The sequence below is a fragment of the Pediculus humanus genome, genomic scaffold, assembly GCF_000006295.1.
Source record: "Pediculus humanus corporis 1103172107869 genomic scaffold, whole genome shotgun sequence".
Lineage (NCBI taxonomy): Eukaryota > Metazoa > Arthropoda > Insecta > Psocodea > Pediculidae > Pediculus > Pediculus humanus.
Window position 1 is genome coordinate 158,385 of NW_002987447.1, and position 19,913 is coordinate 178,297.

General features: G+C 25.4%; 8 protein-coding genes across 8 annotated transcripts in view; 4 read left to right on the forward strand and 4 right to left on the reverse strand.

Annotated features, from left to right (window-relative positions):
- Phum_PHUM388550 (uncharacterized protein) overlaps positions 1-487 on the forward strand; it is a gene marked incomplete at both ends in the record, with an annotated part of 1,618 nt that extends 1,131 nt beyond the window's left edge. Inside the window, 2 exons of the mRNA XM_002428473.1 lie at positions 9-96; positions 212-487. Of these exons, the coding sequence (XP_002428518.1) occupies positions 9-96; positions 212-487 (364 nt within the window). The remainder of the gene's footprint in view (positions 1-8; positions 97-211) is intronic.
- A 1,168-nt stretch (positions 488-1,655) lies between these two features.
- On the reverse strand, positions 1,656-2,299 carry Phum_PHUM388660 (dynactin subunit, putative; the record flags this gene model as incomplete). The annotated part of the gene is made up of 2 exons (XM_002428474.1): positions 1,656-2,145; positions 2,292-2,299. 2 exons carry the CDS (start codon positions 2,297-2,299, stop codon positions 1,656-1,658), a joined length of 498 nt encoding a protein of 165 aa, XP_002428519.1.
- A 678-nt stretch (positions 2,300-2,977) lies between these two features.
- Phum_PHUM388670 (uncharacterized protein) lies at positions 2,978-3,368 on the forward strand (the record flags this gene model as incomplete). The annotated part of the gene is made up of 2 exons (XM_002428475.1): positions 2,978-3,142; positions 3,228-3,368. The coding sequence occupies 2 exons, from the start codon at positions 2,978-2,980 to the stop codon at positions 3,366-3,368; spliced, it is 306 nt and encodes a 101-aa protein (XP_002428520.1).
- Positions 3,369-3,693: 325 nt separating this feature from the next.
- On the reverse strand, positions 3,694-6,925 carry Phum_PHUM388680 (uncharacterized protein; the record flags this gene model as incomplete). The annotated part of the gene is made up of 2 exons (XM_002428476.1): positions 3,694-3,727; positions 4,296-6,925. 2 exons carry the CDS (start codon positions 6,923-6,925, stop codon positions 3,694-3,696), a joined length of 2,664 nt encoding a protein of 887 aa, XP_002428521.1.
- A 621-nt stretch (positions 6,926-7,546) lies between these two features.
- Positions 7,547-8,188, forward strand: Phum_PHUM388690 (uncharacterized protein; the record flags this gene model as incomplete). The annotated part of the gene is made up of 3 exons (XM_002428477.1): positions 7,547-7,694; positions 7,797-7,897; positions 7,991-8,188. 3 exons carry the CDS (start codon positions 7,547-7,549, stop codon positions 8,186-8,188), a joined length of 447 nt encoding a protein of 148 aa, XP_002428522.1.
- Positions 8,189-8,820: 632 nt separating this feature from the next.
- Phum_PHUM388700 (glucosylceramidase precursor, putative) lies at positions 8,821-11,067 on the forward strand (the record flags this gene model as incomplete). Its single annotated transcript, XM_002428478.1, has 7 exons — positions 8,821-9,085; positions 9,177-9,457; positions 9,538-9,698; positions 9,818-10,055; positions 10,164-10,388; positions 10,485-10,762; positions 10,920-11,067. The coding sequence occupies 7 exons, from the start codon at positions 8,821-8,823 to the stop codon at positions 11,065-11,067; spliced, it is 1,596 nt and encodes a 531-aa protein (XP_002428523.1).
- Positions 11,068-11,365: 298 nt separating this feature from the next.
- Phum_PHUM388710 (uncharacterized protein) lies at positions 11,366-11,887 on the reverse strand (the record flags this gene model as incomplete). Its single annotated transcript, XM_002428479.1, has 2 exons — positions 11,366-11,466; positions 11,581-11,887. The coding sequence occupies 2 exons, from the start codon at positions 11,885-11,887 to the stop codon at positions 11,366-11,368; spliced, it is 408 nt and encodes a 135-aa protein (XP_002428524.1).
- A 1,118-nt stretch (positions 11,888-13,005) lies between these two features.
- Positions 13,006-17,585, reverse strand: Phum_PHUM388720 (3-hydroxy-3-methylglutaryl-coenzyme A reductase, putative; the record flags this gene model as incomplete). Its single annotated transcript, XM_002428480.1, has 14 exons — positions 13,006-13,190; positions 13,265-13,439; positions 13,516-13,720; positions 13,808-13,914; positions 14,033-14,210; positions 14,297-14,538; positions 14,623-14,817; positions 14,914-15,185; positions 15,261-15,496; positions 15,574-15,832; positions 15,921-16,111; positions 16,204-16,291; positions 16,370-16,481; positions 17,406-17,585. The coding sequence occupies 14 exons, from the start codon at positions 17,583-17,585 to the stop codon at positions 13,006-13,008; spliced, it is 2,625 nt and encodes an 874-aa protein (XP_002428525.1).
- Positions 17,586-19,913: the final 2,328 nt, after the last annotated feature.

Consider the following 19,913-nt stretch of genomic DNA (forward strand, 5'->3'; position numbering starts at 1 on the left):
ATCAATAGAGCAGATGGTGAGGCGACAGCTTTATTAGCTATCGCTGAAGCTAAAGCAAGAGGTTTAGAGGTTATAGCTAAAAGTCTACAATGCCCTGTAAGTACAATTATTAAATAATATTTAAAATTAGAATATTAATTATTACTGCATTTGAACCTTATAAAATAACACAGTCAATTACTAAATTGAAAATTATAATTTTTTTTTTTAGGATGGGAAAAATGCTGCTGCGTTAAATGTAGCACAACAATATGTTTCAGCTTTTAATCAATTAGCACAAAAAGGTAATACATTAATAATACCCAGCAATGTCAATGATGTTTCTCAAGTTGTTGCTCAAGCTCTGACCATATATCAAAAGATTAACCAGTCTTCTTCAGATCATTTATTAGATAGTGAAAAAGTTTATGGAGATAATACGAGTAATTTTGATGATGACACCAGTGAAACAGAATTACCAATAAAGTCAGCAAAATCTGAAGGATAAATATTTAACATTTTTCAATATAAAAACTTTGTTTAAAAAGATAAAAAATTTACAAAATATTTTCATACCTAAATTAAAACATCTAAAACAAAAAAAAAGTAATGCTATATTATTTCATTATAATTGTAAAACCATGAAAAATACTAGAATAATAAAGTGCATGAATGAATTTTTAATTTATCAGTTTTAAAGAAATGTTAAAAATATTTTATGTCAATAAAAAGCACCATAAAAAATGCTTGATTAGAAAATTATCTCATTATTTAAAAAAAAAAATATTACCTCTCTGTCGTTTTCTATTTAAGAATGTAAAATTTATATAACCACACATTATATAGAATACCAAAAATTATATATCTAAAATATTTTTTCATTTTCCTTAAACTTAATATTATTTTTACATTTATACAAAAAATTAACATTTTTATTTTTTATACAAAAAAAAAGTGTGAGTGATATTACTTGTTATTAAATAATATCGATTTACAAGTATATTTTCTAAAAAGAATTTCCCGTCTAAATGTAAAATCATGTGTATTTATATAATTCTAGCTGTAGAAATGGTAATTTTTTTACTATAAGTTTTATGTAATATATTTTATGAATAATATAATTACCTTTAAAATTGTAATTTTCAAGTACTTAAAATAATATCATGTTTTTTTTAAGGAAAATAAAAAAAGAATGAGTAAGAGTTGAAAGAATTTTTTTTAAATCTGTTTGAACTTGTATAAAATACATATTTAAAAAAATATATTATTTTAATAACTAAAATACTTACCGAATTAACTGAAATGTCAACAGGTTTTCATATTTAGGTTCAACATATTTTCATATTTTCAACGATTTAGTAAATAAATTTTTACAAAAAATTTTGCTAATGTTATGATAAAAGCTATTCCAAGTAAAATAAATTGGATTTTGAAGATATCACAAAGGGATTTTTTATGTTAAAATAAAATAAATTTCAGAGACTCATTGAAAATAAATATTATTTAAATGTACTTTTTTATGTTCGGATCACATAACAAATATTCATATATACTTAATAAAGATTAAAGCTAATGTTACAATTATAAATTATAGTAAAAATTAATAAAGCTTCAAGTTTAAATTTTATAACTCCTAATCGAAATGGGTTTTAATAATAAATACAGAAAACTGTGCTCTAAGAATGAGCTTGACTTTTTGAAGCCATTTTTTTTTTCTTCATTAAATAATGATAATTGGGTAATAGTTTGGCTAAAAATTCCATTTGTAAAAGTTGCGTTTGATGCCCTTGTGAAATCTTCAATGCACAATCAGGTCCATAAAATGCTGAATTTTCTGCTAAAGTTTCTGGATGTGTTACTTTACATCCAGCACCAATGATACAATTATTAGTAATAACTACTTGTCGTCCAACAAATGATTTTGCCTCTAAAACATTACTATCTCCTATGTTAAGAGATTCATTTCTAGATCCTACTTCGAAAACATTTGAATTTCCAATTTGCATAACAGAAGATTCTGAACCAGAGGTATTTTTATTAATTATAATAACTTTATCCTCAATTAAATTTTGTTCTCCTATAATGATTGGTCCATCTTCTGCAATTATACAAGCTCTCGGATGAATTATAGTACCATTTCCTATGGTTACATCTCCTTGTATTTTACTATCCTCACATATAATACAATTTAATCCTAATTTAACGTCACCTTTAGTCTGATTTTTTGCCATTGCAAGTTAAATAATTGCTCTACAAAAATTTTTGTCGATAAGTGTAACTTTTCTTTTTAATATTTTACGATTTGTACTAACTATACCATTAAAAACAAACCTTTAAAACTGAAATAAAGTTTAAATATTACTAAAGTGATTACTTTAACCAAGACTACAATTATTATTTTTTGAAGGTTGGCACTTTTGTAAATTTAATGGTAATTTTAGCGCCAAGTAAAATTTTTAAGAGCCGAATTATTAGAAATTATTTTAACCGCAATTATTATAAATAATATTAATATTTATTTTTAAAAAGTGAAAAAACGAGAAAGTTTTTAATATTTACTGATTAATAAGTGAGAATTACTAGTAAGTTATTATTATAAAAGTTACTTTCATTTTAATTTTAATAAATGATAAATAAATTGATTTCTTCACATGTAAAATAGTTTGAAACTATAATTAAGAAACGGTTTAAAATGATTTTTTTTTAAGTTTTAAAGATTAAAAAAAAAAAATGAATTACAAGAAAACTTTCTAACGTGTGGTAATGTTTTAAGTCTTAAATAATTTTCCTACCATGAAAAAAAAAAAGTATAAAAGTATAAAACTTTAAAAAAAAAAAAAAAAAAGATGGCCATGTTATTATTTTTATGAAATATTTTTTATGCTGTTTTGTATACAAACATTATAATTATGATAAACAATATTTTATTTAAATAAAAAAAAAAAAATACTTTTTATTAAAAGTAACAAACCTAAGAATAAAATTCTTTGTCAATAATATGGAGTGTTCACGTTTAGTTGTTGTTTCCCACAGTGTAAAAAATATTGAAAAACTTTTGAATAAAGTTTATCCTGAAAGAGATTCTGATATTAATAATGAATTAACCGTACTTAAAATTGAATTAGATAAAGATTTGGCCGTTCGATGTCACGCTGCAAAAGAAGTAAATACATATATTAAAAAAATTTATTCAAATTTATTATTTTATTTAATTATCATTAAAATTTGTTTTTTTTTTTTTTTTCTAGGGACTTTACGGTTTGTTAGTTAAATGTTTAAGACATTTAAAAGATAAATATCTTTTAGCAGCCTTACAAACATTAACAAGTTTATGTAATGGTAATACAAATGTATTAGATACCTCTGGAGCAGAATATATGATAGCGTAAGTTTAAAATAAAAAAAATTTTTATATTATTAAATTTACTTAAATTCATAATAATTGTAAAGTTTAATTTTTTACTGTTTTTCAAATTTCAGTTTTCTTAATACAAATGTAGATCTTGAATTGATATTAGAAAATTTAAAATGGATAAAAAATTGCATAACAGCAAATGAAAAAAATAAATCTCAATTAATACAAATGAAAATTCAAGATAGTTTTAGAAATTTATTACAAACGTATAAAGATCAAATGAAATTAATAATAAAAATTTGTCAAGTAACAAGAAAATTAGTTTGTGATGATGATATGCATGTTGTACATGGTAATTCTCATGAACATGCAAAAGCACTTGCTAATGAAACTCTATGTACACTTATATCATTTTTAGGAAGTAAATATATAAATACTTGTTTTACATTTTACATTTTTAAGTTTTTTTTTTTTTTGTAATAATTATTATTATTATTATTTTTTTTCAGCTTATAATGATGATTTAACCATTTTATATGAAGTCATTCCAACAATAACAGTACTTTTAGTTAGGGATGAATTTTGCTTGAAAGTGTACGAACAGGGAGGATTAAGAAATACAATGGATACAATGATAAAATATGGCGATGATGAGGTAAGATAATTTTATTAAAATGGGTTAAAATTTAACAAAAAAATTAAAAAAAAATTAAAATAGGGAATAATAATAATAAAATTTGAAAAATATTTTAGTTATAGATTTAATAATTTTCATAAGGGGGGAGGGGGGAAGGGGGGGGAAAGAAATTTATTTTAAAAAAATTTGTTAGGATGAAATTTAAGGTGATTCTATTTTTTTTTCTTAGCTTTTTCTAATTCTTCTCTTATTTGTTTCAATTTTTTATTCTTTTTTTTCGGAAGGTCAGTCGATGCAAAAAATTTTAAATTTTTTTCTATTAACGATTGATCGATATTTGAATTTTTTAAAAGTTCTTCTAAAAATTCTTGGTGCGTGTACGGTTCTTGAGAACTGCAACCGATTCTGCTCAATGTAAAAATATTATTCACGGTATCCATGATGGTTTCGGTTGAGTATCCAGCAGATATTTTTGCCAAACAAGATATGTCAAATTTTTTCGGTAAGCTGTCGTAAGGGGATAGCAACGTTTGCCATATTCTAAAATATGTACCGTAATCTACTTGAGGTACCAAAATTAATTTTTGATAGGTTTTTACTAATTTTCTTTTATTCGCTAGCCACGGTCGACTACTTATTCCTAGTAAAAGAACTTGATCTTTCGGTTTGATTCTTTTTAATATTTTTTTAAGGATTTTACCCATACGTTTAGGATCCAGGTGTCTTTCCGTTTTAGGTGTTTTTTTGTAATATGTTTTTTCTGCTCCATTTATAAATATAACGCTAGGTTGTAAAGCACGTGACATTTTTTCAACTAAATGCAAAAGCATTTTCAAACCTTCTTTACCGGGATACTTACCAGCCACATTTTCCGGCGATAAATCGAACATAACCGCGGCTGTTTCGGTACAAATTATTCTCGCTAAAAATTCTTTACCTGATTTTTCCGGGCCCAAAAGGCAAACGGATTTAATGAGGGGACCAAGTTGATGAATTCTTGCAGAGCCTAACGGAAGAATGCAAAGTTGTAAGATGAGATCTTTAACATCTCCAGTAGATGGAGGCTGATCAATAAGTCTTTGACGTAAATCAAAAGCAGCAAAAGATCTTTCCGAAATGTAGTCATTCAAATGTACTTCTTCGTAGTCTCGTATGATACCATTTTTATACAATTCCATAAACAAGTCATCCAATGTTCTATCCCCTGTCGGATCCGGCTTTTCTTTTTTATCCTTTTTTTTTTTACCTTTTCCTTTGGGTTTCTTTTTTTTTTTCCTTCTCCTTTTTTTCGGATTTTTATCTCTCTCAAGAGCATCTTTAAGGATTTCCAATTCTAATTTCATAAATTCATCAACAGTTTTTCGTATTTCCATCGATAGCTCACAACATTTGTCTTCTTTTATCAAACTATGAACGTAACCCTGATCGTAATTTTTGTCTTCGTTTAAACCTAACCAAATACTCCTGTAATCTCTGTCTGCGTTTTTCAACAAAGGTTCAAAAGTGCTTAAGCTTAATTCAAACGCTCCTGAATTTTCCTTTTTGTCTTTTTTATTTTCCTCTTTTTTTTTATCCTTTTTCTTATTATCCTTTTTACCTTTTTTTTCTAACTCTTTTTGACAAATAAGAAATTCGAGGGGGGTTAACCAATGACCGGCTGATACCAATGCGGAACCACCTATAGGCGTTAAACCGGCTAAACTAAGAGCTAATTGAGTTTTGGGAATGTATCCCGTTATTTTGTTTTTTTCTTGAGGGAAAGCTTTTTCAGCAAAATCCGGTCCTAAAACTTTTGGAACGCCTAAAACTTTACCAGTTGGTATTATAGGTTTTGCCGGTGGGAAATCAGGTAAAAAATTAGTTTTTTGAAAAAACCAATGAAACCAATTTCTTATTTCTTCAACCAAACCTTCTTCCATTCCATCCGAATAAAAACTTACAATTTTATTTTTAATTGTTTCAATGGCTTCCTCATAATCTTTTTGCCTTTCATCTTGAATTTTCCTCACCAACTTTTCCCTACTTTTAATTCTTAATATTGTCTTTTTATCAATAAAACTAGGTTTTATAACTCCTAATATTTCAAGTACGACATTATGTTGGTCTTCTCTTCTTTTCAAATACCTTTTCCAATGTTTTTGAATTATCAAAGCGGATGCATTTTCAATGTCCTCAGATTTTTTTGACGCAACATTTTTTAGTCTTTTGTATTTTTCAGGTATGGTATTTAAAATTTTCCCGTGTTTAGCTTTTTCACGTTTTTGAACTAATAATATTGTACTCACAACATTATCATCATCGTTATCTTCTTCTTTTGACGCCTGGATATCACTCACGAGTTGTTCTAAAGATGATACTTTCTTTGCTGTCGTACCGAGAATTTTCCTATGCTGTTCGTCAATTTTTTCTTTTTCCATTCTCTCTTGTTCTTCTTTCATCAAATACTTTTCCCACGCTTTTTCCTGCGCGTCCTCTGGTATATTTTTCAAATAGTCCCGTCGAAATTTTTCTCTTTCCGCTTCTTTAAAAACTTTATTTATCAAATACTTCCTGTGTATTTTTTCTTTTTCTTTATCTCTCCAAAAATATCGCGGAACGTGAATTTCCAAATCTTGATGAGTTAATTTAAGTTCGATGAGAATATTATCGAAAAAATAATAATTATCGAGTTCGATTCGTACCAAATCCTCTTTCAATTCCAAAAGACGACCCAAAGCCATGTCCAGCAGCCTTCCGATGACTTCTCTTTTCTGAGGATGAAACATTTGATCGTAACATTTATCCAAAGAATTAACAATTCTCACGTAATTTATATACAAATGACCAATCAACCATTTTATAAGATTCACATCAAATATGGGTTGTTTTTTTCTTATGCTATCTTCAAATTCTAAATTTTTATGTACAATCACTTGAGTTTTATTCCATAATTGTTGATAGTAAAGTTGAGACATGTTGGTTTTTTTATAATTTTCACATAAAATTTAATTTATATATAAAAAAAGAATACAATTTTTTTACATTTAAAATTTTCTTTTTTGTTTTGTGTGTGTGTTGTAACTCAATAATTTAAATAATAGAAATGACAATCAGATAAATAATAAAAATGATTGCTAATAATGTAAGTGGTGCCTGTAATAAAATAAAATAAATAATTATTAATAAAAAAAAAAATTAATGGTTTTTATTTTTCTTATATTTTTTTTTTTTACACACAAACCATTGAATTATTATATTCTGGGCAATTATCTTTCCTTTGATTAAAAAAACTTGTAGATTTAAACATTATTATTATCAAATAATAATAATAATAATTTAATTTTTTACTTTTTCCTAATTATTTAATTTATTTAAATGATAATATTTTGAACTCCATATTTGTTTTTGTTGTCATCAAATTGTCGACCACCTGTGTGAATTTTTTTTTTTTTTTTTTTTAAATGGAAAATTCAAATGATAAAAATTTAAAAAAAAAAAAAAAAATTATTTAATGAATTGATTAATTATTTGATTCAAAATCAAGAAAATTAATTATTAATAAAATTCTTACCTCTTTTTTTTTTTTTTTATAGAAAATGTGCAGATATTGTCTTTTACTTCTTAAAGGTTTGGCTGGATGCGATTATGTTAAAGAACCTATTATACAATGTGGTGCTGCACCTGTTATCATGTCAACAATTTACAGACATAAAGTGAGGAGGTCTAAAAATAACATTTTTTACAGTTAATAAAAATAAAACGTTTGTTTGTCGTAATTATTTTTATTTAATTAAAAGGTATCCCCCGCACTTGTTGCTGCCGGTTGTGTTTGCATTTCCGCTTTAGCTCTTAGGTGTCCAAATAATGCACAACATTTAGTTGATGCTGGTGCACCTGATCTTCTAATGACGGTTATGAATATGTATAAAGAAAATCCGGTCATTTTGGTAAATTATTATTATTATCATAACTTTTTTCATTCAATTACCTTTTAATTTTTCTAGGGAGTAATTTTTTAATTTTTGATTTTTTTTAAAAAGAAAAATGGATGTTGGGCAGTTAGAAACATAACAGCTCGTTCTCCTGAATTTCGACCGAAATTTATTAATTTGGGTGCGGAAAATTTTTTAAACGAATCTAGAAAAAAATTTCCAAAAGAATTAAATTATGAAGCGAAGATAACACTGAGGGATTTGGGTTGTGACATTGAAAACGAATATCCATGGCCGAAAAAATAATAATAATAATAATAATAATAATAATAATTTTTTTTTAAAAAAAATCTACTTAAGTTAAATTAAAATTAATTAATTACTACGAAATTATTACAAAAAAAAAAAAAAAGGAAAAACTTATAACCATTTTCACTAAAACTAAACGCGAATAAGTTTTTTTATTAAGTATTATTATTATTATTATTACTATTTTTTAAATTAAAATATTTAAAGAATAAATAAACTTTTTAATAATAATAATAATTTTTTTTTTCCATTTGATTTATAATAAAAGATGATTTTAAATGATTGATTTCAAATTTTGTTATTATTGTGTAAAAAGTTTATTAATCTCAGACCTTTGAATATGACCTTTAACCTTAATTTTTGCATAATTTATTTCCTTTTTAAACAAAAATATAAATAAAATTCAAGTAAATTTTAACTCGAATGCGAAACGTTTTTAACACTTTTTTTCTTTTTCTTTGTTTACCTTACGTCAATTTTTTAAAATTAATAAAATACAAAAATTATAAATCAATTTAACAAAGAAAAATTCACTTTTATGTAAATCATATACGTAAATAGTGATTGCCATTAATTTTCTTTTTTTTTTCATCAATGAAAAATTATTATCATTATTTTTTAAAATTAAAATGACTTGCAATAGTTTTATTATTATTATTTTTTTATTATTATTTATAAATATTTTCGAAGGGAGACAAACGGATAATGTTGAATGTTTTTTACGCGATTACGGTAATGATAATAAAGTTTGTGTGTGTAATGCAACTCATTGTGATGTTATCAATTCCATTCCACCTTTTCCTTCACGAAAATTTAACATGTACGTATCTGATAAAAATGGTTTGAGATTTTCATACAGTAGAAAAAATTTTGCACGATGGATGAATCCAAAATGTAAGACATCAATTACAACTACTTTTCTTTCTTTTTTTTGATTTTGCGATTTGCAAACATTTTAAGTTTTTTTTTTTTTTTTTTTTTACAGCCATTAAAATTACAGTAAATTCCAGTGAAACTTATCAGAAAATAATTGGATTTGGTGGTTCGCTATCAGATGCGGCTGCAATTAATATAAATTCACTTAGTGAAGATGCAAGAAATCATTTTTTATTCTCATATTTTTCAAACAAGGGTATAGAATATAATTTATTAAGGTTACCCATCGGAGGAAATGATTATTCAAACAGACCATATACTTTGGATGATGTAGATAATGATGTATCATTAACTTATTTTAAACTTTCTCATGAAGATTTCAACTTGAAGGTTAAACTGATAATCAGTTAAAAACATTCAAACAGGTGGTAAAATTCCATTAAGACAAAAAAAATTATTATATATTATAGATTCCCAATTTGTTAAAAATAATGAATGTGAGCGATAAAGAAGTTCAAATAGTGGGTACTGCTTGGACGGCTCCACCATGGATGAAAACAAATAACGATTACACAGGAATTGGTACTCTAAAAGAAAAATATTACTCATTGTGGAGTAAATATTTTATTAGGTAAATTGAGTAAGTGTAAAAAAATGTTATAATTTAACATTTTCCTTTTCAAAAATTTGTTTAAATTCGATTAAAAAAAGAATTTATTAATCACATTAATGACAATTAAAACATACCAGATTTTTAGAAGAATATGATAAATTCGGTTTAAAAGTTTGGGGAATCACTACCGGTTATCAACCTTTTACTGGTCTCATACCATTTTATCCTCTTAATTGCATGGGTTGGACTCCACTTTCGCAAACTCACTGGATTTTTCAAAATTTAGGACCTGATCTTAGAAATTCTAAATTTAATAAAACAAATATTATCATTTTGGATGATTCTAGATTTTTTTTACCCTGGTGGCCAAAATTAGTAAGTTATTTTGTAAATTTTTTAAATAAACAAAAATTCAATTGTTAAAAAATTGTTAATTTGAAGAATTCTTTCAAATTAATTGTCAGAAATTAATTTGACAATCAGGTGTTTAAAAATCAAAAAACAAAAGCTTACGTGAATGGAATCGGTGTTCAATGGTACTGGAATTTCTTATTTCCATCTCGTTTATTAGATTTAACACAAGCTGAATTTCCAGATAAATTTATCATAAGCACAGAAGCTTCTTTTAATAAATGGAAAGGCACAACTTCTCCATTGATTTTAGGTTCCTGGGAAAGAGCAGAAGAATATGCTGAAAGTATTATTGAAGTAAATTATTTTTTTTTATAAAACAATTAAGTACAATTTCATTGTTGAAAATGATCTGAAAATAAAAAAAAAAAATTAAAAAATTATCTTTTAAAGGATTTAAATCATTGGGTATCTGGTTGGATGGATTCAAATTTAGCATTAGATTTAAAAGGTGGACCGAGTTGGGCTAAAAATTTTGCAGATGCTGCTATTATTGTCAATGGTACTGGAAATGAATTTTATAAACAGCCATTGTTCTATGCAATGGGTCATTTTTCAAAATTTATACCAAAAGATTCGATTAGAATTGATTTAAAAATATCTAAATCTGTAATAAAAGCGATTGGATTTCGAACACCACAGAAAAATGTAGTTATCATTATTGTTAACAAGTAAGTTTTGAGTTACACAATAAATACTTATTTTTTTTGATAGTTTTTTAAGTTTTTTTTTAATAATTTACCTAAAATAATTATTTTTTTTAAAGAGAGATTATTAATTCATACATTTAGTTTAGAAATAATTTAAGATTTTAATTGATAATTTCAGGAAAACTTATGATGTTCCGATAACAATTTTAGGAGCTAAAAAGGGTAATGCAAATTTTTTCTTACCAAAAAAAGCTATAATAACTGTAATTTACAGGGATAAAAAAAATTTTTTTCATAAATGTTTGTCGAAAAATTGTAAAAATTAATATATAAAATAATTTCACGATTTTGAAAACTTACATTGTAAATAGTGTTGATTGCAAATTCTATTATTATTCCTTTTTTTTTTTTTTTTAATTTAAAAAACCATAAAACCTATTAAACTATTTTCTTCTTTCAATAAAAAATAAATAATTGTAACAGAAAAAATTTTTACTTTGTTTTCTAAATTGTTTGTTCTAACTTTAAATATTAAAGACTAACAAATATTTAAACTTGGATGTAAATTTTAAACTATTTAAAATAATTACCTTAATAAGTTTCTGTCCTATTTTGAATAGACATTCAATGTGGAGAACCAGTATTTTCTTTTATCAAAAAATAAATGTTAACAGTTGTGTTGTTAACAAATACAGCTTCTTTATGCTTTATTAAAAACAGAGCAGCTATACCGTATAAAAGACAAGGTATACCTTAAAAAAAAAAAGAAGAAATAAAATTAAATTTTTCCTACATTTACTAAATAAATATTTTAAACTATAACCACGTATAATCCATACCGAAATTAATAATTTTTATTACACGATAAAAAACATCTTCTATTTTCAAATCCCTAATAGGGCTTTTAGTACAATGATACTTGATAAAAGGAAAACAGCCGGTTCTTAATATTGTATAATTACTACGACCGACATTCCAGTTAAAATGTGACATACCGTGTTGATCATTAATAACATCTTTATATCTTACAAAATAAGATGTCCAAGGTGGCTCGCCAGTTTGTTTTATATAAGACGTTAATACTTCAGAAGATTTTGGTTTAACATTAACCGCAGTGCAATACCTCCTATTTTTAAAAAAATTCATTTTTACAATTTCCCTATTCATCCTTAAATAATGATAAATAAATTTTATATTATTATTATTATTCATAATTAAAATCATTATAAAAATTTAACTTAAGTTAAAAAGTTACGTAAGTGAAAAAAAAACGACTGAAATTTAGATTAACATTTGATGGATTGATTTAATCACATGGGAGGATTATCAGAGTTTTTTTTGAAACCGATAAATTATGTTTGAAAACTTGTTTTAGAAGCAATTGTGTCAGTTAAGTTTTGGTTTAATTAAAACATTTTTTTTTATTATTATATAATAAAATCATTAAAAAATTATTTTCTCATGTAAGAATAATTAAATAAATAAATCATAATAAAATTTCTTTCAAAATTAAAAAAAAAAATTTAATGGATGTTAATTTTAGGTTAGAAAATAAAAGAATTTTTTCTTAAATTAAGTATGGATTGTACCTTATAATAAATTTGTTTGAGTTATTTATTTAAAATAAAATTAAGATTGTCTAAAATTTTAATGAAAATAAATAAATAAAATAAAATAAAAACCGTTTATTAAAAATTTAAAAATAATTTATTGGTAACTGCAGCCTAGTCATAAAAATGATATTTTAACAATTTTTGAAATTTTGCAAAAAAAAATTTAAATAAAAAAAAAAAAAACTCATAAAAGTCAAAATACAAAAAAAGTCAAAAAAAAAAAAAAAAAATTAAAATGTAGCCCAGAGTTACGAATAAACTATTATAAACTAATTATTTTTTTATATTAAAGAGATATTATAAAAATCAAAACTTAATTTTTTTTTACATGAGAATTATAAAAATTCATAAATATCAAACTAATTCATCAAGTTTTTTTTTTGTAACCAGCATTTTTATTAACATATTTCATTAATTAATTCAGACTTTTTTTTGTTTTATTTTAATATTATTTTCAAATTATGTAATTAAATTTTTAAGTACCTTCATATTAATTTTACTAGGTTAAAAAAATTCAAAATTGAAAGGTTGTTATTCTAGTACAAAAAAAAAAAAAAAAAAAAAAAAAATTATGGCGGGAAGACTTTTTTTTTTTTGTAATGTCTTTTTTTTTTTTTACAATTATTATCATTTGAAAATTGATGATTGTTATCACGATTTTGCCATGCAATGTTCTGTGCTTCCTTTTGTAGAAGATCTATTGTGCTTGAGATGACTTCTGACTAAATGACCAGCAGCAAGAGCTGACATTAATGATAATTCACCAGCTAAAACGGTACCGCAAACTATTCTAGCAAGCTTGCATGCGTTTTCTCCGGGATTTTTTTCATTAGAACCTGCGATAAAATATTTTTGAAATGTAGGGATAAGACTCGTGGAAAACGGTTCGAAAACCTTAAGCCTTACAAACCTTTCACGCCGAGCATATCTAGGCAAGCTGATTGTGGAGGCAAAACAGTACCACCTCCAACGGTACCAATTTCAATCGATGGCATTGAACAAGAAATGTAAAGATCATTACCATCGTCTCCCCAAGGTTCCATTAAGGTAATGCAATTGCTACTTCCAACATTTTGAGCGGGATCCTTTAAGTAAAAAATTAATTTTTTAAAAAAATGGGTTACATACATGAGAAAAAATCTTACAAAATTTTTTCCATACCTGTCCCGTCGCAATGAAAATAGCAGTCACAATATTAGCTGCATGTGCATTAAAACCTCCTATGCTTCCTGCAACGGCAGAACCAATGAGATTTTTGGTTATGTTCACATCTATTAGAGCTTGAACAGAAGTTTTCAGTACATTTGTAACAACGTCTGCTGGTACTATAGCTTCGGCTACTACAGATTTTCCACGTCCTTCAATCCTATAATTATAACGAACCTAATGTAAACAATATTACCAAACTTGCAAAAAAAAAAAAAAAATTATTATTTTGATGCTTATTTATTACCAGTTTACGGCAGCAGGTTTTTTATCTGCGCAGAAATTTCCACTTAAACTCAATATTTCCATATCGGAAAAGTGTTCTTTCACGGTATTAAGAGCGATTTCGGTTCCCTGCAAAAATTATCGAATTTGCTATTACCTTGTCAGCTTTAAATACATTCAAAATGTCTACTTTAGTGTAAGTTATCAGGTATTAATAAAAAAAAAATTTTTTAAAAATAATATTGACCTTGGAAAGCATGTTCATTCCCATTGCATCTCCCGTTTGTGCTATAAATCGAACGAATAAATGTCTACTTGCTATTTTAATATGAATTTTAGAAAGTCTTGCGAATCTAGATGATGAATCAAAGCTTGCTTTTAATATTTCAAAATTTTCTGGGTTTTGCATCCACGTCATAGCTTCACTAAAATATTATTATTTATTAATTTTTTAAAGAAATATTAACAAATTTATATATGAAAAAAATTTTTGACAAGCGTGTGCACACACCTGGCCCTGGCCATATTAGGAAAACGAATAACAGGACCTCTTGTCATTCCATCTGACACAACGCGACTAATGACTCCGCATTTTAATAATGCCCTGGACCCTCTATTTGTGGAGGCTACTAAACAGCCCTCGGTGGTAGCCATTGGAACGTATACTAATTTTCCATCTAGTAAAAGCGGACCTGCTACTCCGACCGGCACTGGAACATAGCCTATAACATTTTCGCAGCAAGCACCCATTACCTGTTTGGAAAACAAGTTAATAAAAATTTTAAAAATATTTTTCAGTTATTTATTTTTTTGAAATATTCGCGTGCATTTCATTACCAAACTATAATCGTAATTTGTGTAAGGAAGATTTTCAAGAGCTTCTCTGAAATTTCCATCAGACGAAACGATTTTTCTTCTAATACCGACTCCTCTTTCAGGATCGTTGACAGCCTTTTCAAGTTGATAAGCTGCTATTTGTTTGTTACGTACTAATCGCATGACTTCGTCATCAGACAATGCTTCTGCTCCTAACTTTAAAAAACATGTATAAACATTTACTCCAAGGGTAAAACTTTGGCTTTTGGTAAAAATTTTTTCAATCAATGGTGTATCAGTAAAAAAACTTACTTCTTTAAATAACTTAATGCATTCATCTAAATCTCTGTCACTATTTTTTACAGGCAACTCGGTTACTTTTGTCTCGGCGAGCGTTTTAGAATTGTTGTCGAAACCAGGTTTTACCATTTCTGTTTGAATTTGTTTGTCAATTTTAACTTGTTTATCTTCGAGTGAATCGCTAAAAACTTCGCTTATACTTTCCGAATTAAATAATAATTTCGAATCCGTTTCCGTTTCTTGAGTTTCCGGCGATGATGAGTCGTTGTTCACATTTTTTACTTCTACAATAAACAAGAATGAGTACATGGTATTCATAACACTAATGTTTTTCCTTTTTTTTAAAGGTTAGAACATACCATCGGTAATGACGTTCGGTTTGAAAAAATGTTGTTCTTTTTCTTCGAATAGTACAAATTTAATGGTAACAGCAAAAAGTAAAACGAGAATGACAATTTGATCGGCATTTACAGTAATCCATCTCATAATATTATAATGAAGTAAAGGTTCTCCAGTGGCATTCAATGGTAACATGTGGTCGACAACAGCCAAAGGTGATACCATTTCTTCTTCTTCGGGTTGAAACGTCCATCGACTAAATAAATTCAATTGCGTGATTAAAATAATAATTAAAATTTCAATATTTTACTAGAAGAACCTATGAGCACCAACCTTCTCGCGTGAACAATCATAAGGCCGGCAGACATTATTATTTTTACCCTTTGGACAACAGGATTTGGCTTTTCTTGCTCTTCCGTTAAAGCTTTAAAAACCATAAATTTATTTTGCCACATTATTCGTCCCTTTTCTCCGATTCGTGACAATTCGAGAATCAAAGAAAGGCAAGCCGGATAAAATGTCATGAAAACAATGTAATTTACGACGACGGACATACAAGCAAAACCGCACAAAACTTCTAACCGACGAACTCCTAATAATAATAATAATAATAATAACCAAGGATAACAATAAAGAAAAAATTCATTTCTACATATATTACACATCAATCAAAATCAAACCTGATAATGTTCCTACACCGATGACTAGAGTTTCCACGAGTGTATCGAGTGTGATGATGGGTCCTAGTTTGGCCATACCTTTTGCAATATTATGTTTTACTTCTTCGGGACTCGACGAACTCAGAGCAAACTGAGCCAGGAGTGTTGCTTTCGATAAATCGATAAGAAGTAAAAAAAAAAATAAAGCGTCCCTAAAACAAAAAAAAAAAAAAAAAAAAAAACAATAATCTTCTTCTTACTTAATCTTCACCACCAAATTTAAATTTAAATTTAAAAAAATTACTTCAAATCGGAGATGTCACCATTCATGAAATTAATAACTGTCGAACTGAATACAAAACTCGAAAAAACGGTAAAAAGTCCAGAAATACCTGCCAAAAAAAAACAAAAAAAATTGATTAAAATAATAATAATACTAATAACACATAATCGAATTGAAAATAAATTACCTAAAATGTATTTGGAACCCAATTTGTGTAAATTACAAAAATGATAATAGCTGTAAAGTATTGCCGTGCATCGTATTATTGTCATCATTATCATGTCGGCTGCATTGTATTCCTAAAAAAAAAATTAAGATCCAAATCATAATTTCTACCTCTTATTATTTTTACATTCTTGATACCTGTACGAAAATAACACTCGTACTCCATAACCTACGCATTAAATATTACTTTATAAATTTCTCTTCAAATAATTTCCCTTCATACTCTCAAAAAATAATTTTATAATATATATATATTTTATATTTAAAAAAAAAAAAAAAAAAAAAAAACTAATTTGAATTTTTATCTAGTTTATTAATATTAGACAAGTTTACACAACATTTTAGGCTAAAGGAAACCGAAAAAAAAAAAAAAAACCCGAGTAATGGAAAATTTTTTTTTTGAATAACTCAAGATTATGATGACCGTGAAATCATTATATATATTATATTTCCTCAATTCCGTTTACCAGAAGAAAAAAAAAAAAAAACAATTTCAACTCGTTACTTCCGGTCGAGAAAAAAAAAAAAAAAAAAAAAAAAGGAGTTGGTATAATTAATATATATTAATAATCGGTTATAAAACATCTTAGGTCAATATATGTTAATGAATTATAAGAACCGGTTGCACAAGTCTATATATTAACCGGTAGTCCGTGACAATTTCAAATTATCAAAAACCTAATTATAATATTTTGAAATAATTATTATATTAATATATATTTTAACTAATATCAAGATATACTTTTTTTTGTCAATGATAGTATAAAAAAAAAAAAAAAAAAAGGAAAAAAGTTATTTGGATATATGATAAAATAAGGGAAAAATTAAAACCTCCTATGAATTATAAATTATAACAAAAAAAAAAAAAAAAATTCATTCGACGATTATTATTATTATTATTATTACCATAAACGGATTATTTTCATATCGAATTCGAGTCGTAGAATTAATATATGGCCTAATATATATTTTTTTAAAAAAATATTTTTCATACTTACATCCATTCCGACGCAATTTTGATCCCAGTCGCAAGATGGTACAGATTTACCAGGTGAAATCGTAGAAGGTTTCGAATCAACGGTTAACAAACATAAAGTTAATGTAAATGTGGCAACTATAACTTCCCATGGATGAGATGCACAAATCTCACCGTGTGCTTTAAATATTCTGTTTCCCATTTTTTACTTTTTTTTTTTATATATCTGAAAAAGATAACCAAAACATTTTATATCTTTTTTTGGTGTGTGTGTGTGTGTGTGTTAAAAATAGTAAAAAATGAAATTTTTCTTTCCCCCCCAAAAAACAAAATTTATTATCATGATACAATAAAAACATATTCAATAAGAAATATCATTAGGTGGGACTTTTATTAAATCTAAAAAAAAAAAAAAAACATTTTTTTTTCCTCCATTTTCTTTGTTTTTATGTTTTTTCTTTGTATTCGCGTTATATATGCACAATATATACAAAAAAATTTTTTTTTAACGGTAATTGTAAAAAATCTGGTGAATCATAAAATTAAATAAAATTTATTCATGACGCATAACAATAATAATAATAATAATGAACGGGAATATATGAAGATATTACATTTTGTTTGTTGTTGTTTGTTGTTACGTGGAAACACTTAATAGAATTTATTTAATAGCTTCCGAATAAGTATGTTATTTTTTTTTTTCTTAAAATATCATTACAAATTATTATTATTATTATTATTATGAGTAATACTTTTTTCCTTTTTTTTTGTTTTTTAAATTAGTTTCGCGTGGAAAAATATTATGCAAAAATTTTGCAATAACTCATTCAAACTCTAAAAAAAAGAAAACTCGATTTTTTACGTTTTGGAAAGTCTTCTTTCGAGATTTGCGATCATCATTCGGAGAAAGCAGAAGATATATTTAATTAAATGAGTAAATATAAGTTTAAAAAAATAATAATAATAATAAAATAAGATGTGATGGAATGAAATTCTTGTTAAAATTATTGTTGAGCAATTCAACAATTTAAGAAAAAAAAAAAACAAAAATTAAAGAACCACGCTTTTAATAAAGAACCTTGACTATTTTTTTTTTTTTTTTTTACGTGAATGGAAATAATAATAATAATAATAATAATAATAATAATAATAATAATAATAATAATAATAATAAAAGAAAGAAAATATAATAAAACTTTACAGTAAAACGGTTGGTTAATTTTTTTTCTCATTCAAATAATAATTGACTCGAATCATTTTTTTTTCTTTCCATTTATTTTTATACGTAGGATAAAAATAAATTTTAAATCCAAAACGCTGGAAAAAATAATTCCAAGAACGAGCGCGTAGAGAGCTGGAATTCGGAAGTGAGAGTTTTTGTGTGTGTGGTTTCATACGTCGTGACCCACCTGAGTGCCTGATTTGAACCACCAAAGTTAAAGCCTATTTCATAATAATAATAATAATAATAATAATAATTTTTTTTTTTTTAGGCTTTATCCTACTATCTGGAACTATACAAGTAAAGAAGAATTTTTTTTTTTTTCTTCTTTCTTTTCATTAAGTTTTTATTTCAAGACACAAACGAATGGTAAGAAAGGAAACCTATTCATTATTATTATTATTATTATTATTATTATTATTATCATTACCGTTAATCATATTTATTTTTAAGTGAAAGTAAAAAAAAAAAAAAAAAAAATCCAACCGAGTTTATTTGACCTAAAGTCTTGCAATATTAAATTTAAAACAATTTTAAAATAATTAAAAATTAATTCTTTGGAAATTTTTATTTTATTTATTAATAACCCCGTAAATAAGTTTTTCTTGTCATTTATTAAAAATAAAATATTATTATTAATAAAATGACGAGATGAGTTTAAATTTATCAATGTTTCTACGTATTTATTTATCGATTGTAATTTTTTTACAATCAATCAATGGCGGCATCGATCGTTAATTAAATTTTGATTAATAAATAATTAATAAAAATTCCTCACCCACGTTTAATAATTATTATTTTTTAAATCAAATAATAAATAAACACCATTTTTATTATTATTATAATCAGTAATTAACTTTGTCGCACTGATAATTTTAATTGAAACAAATAAATAAATAAATAAAAACTTTTTTTTTTGAGACTTTTATACAATCATTATTATTAAATTTTTCCCCTTGAAAATTTTTTTTTTTTCCTCGTATTAATCAACAAAAAAAAAAAAAAAAAACGTAATTGCAAATAATGATAATAATAATAATAATTAGTATCATTTTTTTCCCCCCAATCAACCTTTCATCAATCAAATAGAATCATTGAAAAAAACCTTAGTAAGCTATGTAAACGACCTCTAAATAAATACATTAATTGAATTTATACCAACAAAAAATTATGTTCGTAACCGTTTTTTTTTGGTTGTTTTATGGTTGTTTCGACTTGGAAATGATTCGAATGATAACAAACGCAAAAACAATATTAATAATAATAATAATAATAATAATAATAATAATAATAATAATAATAATTAAT